General features: G+C 67.2%; 1 protein-coding gene across 1 annotated transcript in view; it reads left to right on the forward strand.

Moving 5' to 3' along the window:
* Nucleotides 1–3,649, forward strand: part of LOC107124546 (pleckstrin homology-like domain family B member 1) — a 30,855-nt gene that overhangs the window by 7,075 nt on the left and 20,131 nt on the right. The window contains 2 exon segments of the mRNA XM_015428032.1: nt 1,561–1,689; nt 2,207–3,507. Of these exon segments, the coding sequence (XP_015283518.1) occupies nt 1,561–1,689; nt 2,207–3,507 (1,430 nt within the window).

Below are 3,649 nucleotides of genomic sequence, written 5' to 3' on the forward strand. Positions count from 1 at the left end.
AGGGGGGGGGGGGGGGGGGGGGGGGGGGGGAGCGGCTCGGCCACATTAGGAGGGCGCATGCTGCAAGGCAGTGTTGGGAGGAGGAGGGGGGGGTGCCGCTTCTTTTGCTTGTTTCAGAAGGAGTCGGGAGGCTGGTGGCAGAGGGCAGCATGGGGAGTGGTTCAGTCCTTGTCAAGGCTCCCTCTAAGCTGCGGAGAGTCCTGTGAGCAGAAATTCTATTTGCATTAAAGCTATGAGCAGGTGATTTGGCTACTGCACAAATTAGTTTGCTCTGGAGCCCTCCTTCCTGAGCTAAGGCACAAATATGTGAGCCAGAGGCTAAAAAACTCTGAACCGGCTCACACTAACTCAGCTTAGAGGGAACAGTGGCCTTATCACTCTTTTCTACTTGGCAACTCACTCTGGATCTGTCTTGAACGGGGGACGGGGCAGCGGGTCGCTCCTGTGGGAAGCACAAAGCCAGTGTGAGGTGTGGACTGGGTGGCTGGTGGCCGGGAAGACTTGGAAGCAGGGCTGGGGAAGGGGCGGCTGCTCGGGCCCGCTCCCCCCCCCCCCAGAGTAGCTCTTTGTAATGCACTCAAAGGAGAGGGGGCTGTGTGGGATGGCGCTGCAGCCCTGGTGTCAGCCCAGAAACGCCCTGCTCTGGCAAGGGGCCTGGTTTCCCTCGGAGCGGAGGGGGGTCAGGCGCGGAGCACAGGGGAGGCGTGGCGCTGCCTTGCCGTTCACCTCTGAGGTTCCGCTGAGGAGCTGCGGGCAGGAGCCGGCTTGTCTGCCAGGAATGTTGCTCCCTCGGGCCCAGAGTGCGGCACCAGCCCAGCCTCGCGCCACAGGCTCCTTTGTGCGCTTCCTCGAAAGCTTTGGCTGGGGACCTCGGGGTGTGGTGGAGATGCACCTCGGGGAGATGCGGTGCTCAGGCGCATGGGCAGCGGCTGCTGTGGGTTCCGGTGCAGGGTTGTGCCCCCGGGGGTTCCTGGGGCTCTGGAATGCCCTTCCGCTGCCCGGGGCCTTGGTCTGGTTTGTCCCGGGAGTCCCTCTGTGCTGCCTCACCCGGTTGCCGCCGCCTCCTCGGACCGGACCGGACCGGCCTTTGCCTTTTCTTGGTGGCTGCCGTCTTCTGGTTGCCGCTCTGCCGCCTCTCACGTGGCCTTGGCACGGCACTGTTTCCTGGGGAACGTCTGGCAGCCAGAGGGTCTCCCTGGAGGAGGGGTCCTGGGGCCACAGACACAGAGCAGTGGAACTGGCTGCCAGGAAGCCTTCCCAGCCCTGATGTGCAGGAGTCTCCTGAGAAGCCACCGGGACGAGGGGCTCCGCCAGGGGCCTCCTGCTTGTGTGCTCGTGGGCACCCTTCAGATAGGAACGGCCCTTTGAATGCCACAAGCGGCAGCGGCGCCCTTGGCACACACACACACACACCCCCGCCTCCACAAGCAGCCACGTGGAACAGTCCGTTTCTCTCCAGTGCTTCAGGGGCGCACAGCCTAAGCCCCCAGGGGAGGCTGGGTTCCCTGGCGGGACTCCCGAGAGCCCCGTCCTTCACTGGTGCTGTCCTTCCTCCCGCAGGGTGCATGATCTGCCTGGGCCAGTCGACCTTCCTTCGGTTCAACCATCCGGCTGAGGCCAAGTGGATGAAGAGCATGATCCCCAGTGCGGGGCGAGGCCCTGCAGCAGCCCAGCAAGGACTCATGCCAGGTAGGAGGCTTGTCGGAGACTTCAGGCTGCGCGGATTTGGCGGGGGCTGGCGGGGCCACGTGGCAGCCCCCCCCCCCCCCAACATGCTGGGCACCGGCACCTGATTCTGCCCGTTCAGCCCTCCTCCTCCTCCTCCTCCTCCTCCTCGTTCCTTGGCCTTGAATCCCGGGACTGTCTGAAGTTGCTCACCCTCAGGAGAATGGCGCATAATGTGTGCCATACAGGTAGGTGAGACTCTCTGACTCGGGCCAGGGGTTTGAACTGGTGTGCTGTGTTGCGGGCTGCAAATTGCAAAAAAAACCCAACCCAACCCCATGGCCTTGACTGCTGCACCTGGTGCCTCGTGTAGAGTTGAGGTTTTGGGCTCCTGGCGGGAGTCCTACAACAGCACCCACCGCGTGCTCAGAAGGAAGGTCTGACCTGGCACAGATCGAGGCAGTCTCTGAGAGGGGCAGGAGTGCTGCAGCAGTGGCTGGAAGGGAGGGGGGGGACAGCATCCCCTCCTGTCTCTCCACAGAGGCCCAGAGCCCGAGGAGGAACGGCAACCCGGAGGCCACGAAGACTTCCCGGCACAGCCCGAGCGCCCTGGTCAGCTCCATCGAGCGAGACCTGCAGGACATAATGGACTCCCTGGTGCTGGACGAGGAGGGCCTCTCCACCAGGCAGTCGCCGGCCAGCGCTCGGTCCCCGGACTCCTCCGTCGTGAACGGCCGGGGGGGCCGCTCCCTGCTCTCCCCGCCCCAGAGCCCCAGTGCCATGTCCGTGGGCTCCAGCTACGAAAATGCCTCCCCACCCTTCTCGCCACTCTCCTCCCCTGCGAGCAACAGCAGCGGCACGAGTCACTCCCCTCTGGGCCAGGATCCGAGCCCCGCAGTCCCACCCGTGGTCCCCGTCCGCTCCTCCAGCTACAACCACGCCATGCTAACAACGTCCCACAGTGGGCCCGGCCTGGAGCTCCCCGGCAGTCCTGCACGAGGGACGGGGGGGAGCCCCCGGGTGGCACGCAGAGCCATGCACGACGCGCCCCTCAGCCCCACGCCCTGCCGTAGGGCCCGGCCGTCAGTGGAGAGCGCCTGCCCCGGCCAGCGCGTTTCCCCTCCCCCTGCACTGCCCGTCCCCAGGAGTGAGAGCCTGCCGGGTGGCGCACGCTTGGAGTCAAAGTTCCAGTTGCCGTCCGTGCCACAGTCCAAAGCCGGGATGCTGCAGGAGAGGCCCCCCAGCCCCTTCCGGGAGTCCCGAGACGTTCCCGCCAGCCCCTCCCGTCCAGGCCCCGGGAAAGGCTCCCAGACCCCAGAGGCAGCAGGAGCCGCGCAGAGCCCGCCATCGGGCCGGGGGCTGCAGCCCCCTGACAGTCCGCGGCTGGGCAGGCGGACCCTGGAGAGCAGGCGGGACCTGCCCCCCCTCAGCCCAGCCCTGTCCCGCAGAGCAGCCTCGCCGGTCAGCCACCCGAGCCCCTCGCCGCAGAACCCCTGTGCCCGGAGGAGGGACCCTTCGGACGGCCTCTCTGCCGCCTCGCTGTCCTGCCTGCGGGGCCGCAGCCCTTCGCCCACTTTGCCGGCTGGGGAGCAGCGCAAGCCCGGCTGCGGGGTGGGCCTGAGCCCTGCCTACAGCCTGGGCTCCCTGACGCTGCCCACCGCCTCCCCGCACCAGAGCCCCCGGGCCCGCCGCAAGATGTCCGGGGAGCTGCCGCTGCCGCCGGGCCCCATGCGGGAGCGCAAGCGGAGCATCTCGGAGCTCAGCAGCAACGAGGGCGACCTGCTGCAGTACCACTGGTGGCACCGCCAGGAGCGGCTGCGGGAGCAAGAGATGGAGCGCCTGGTGAGTGGGGAGGGGCGGGGCGGGGGGTCGCTGGCCGCTGCCCACCTGGAGCCTGAGGGGGAGGTCGTGTGCCTGCAGGCGGCGCGGAAACCTGAACAGGCAGCCATTGGGGGGGGGGGGGCCGTTTGGAGCAGGCCTGCAG

The sequence above is a fragment of the Gekko japonicus genome, unplaced genomic scaffold (genome assembly GCF_001447785.1).
Source record: "Gekko japonicus isolate JY-2015 unplaced genomic scaffold, Gekko_japonicus_V1.1 scaffold1031, whole genome shotgun sequence".
In the NCBI taxonomy this organism is placed as follows: domain Eukaryota; kingdom Metazoa; phylum Chordata; class Lepidosauria; order Squamata; family Gekkonidae; genus Gekko; species Gekko japonicus.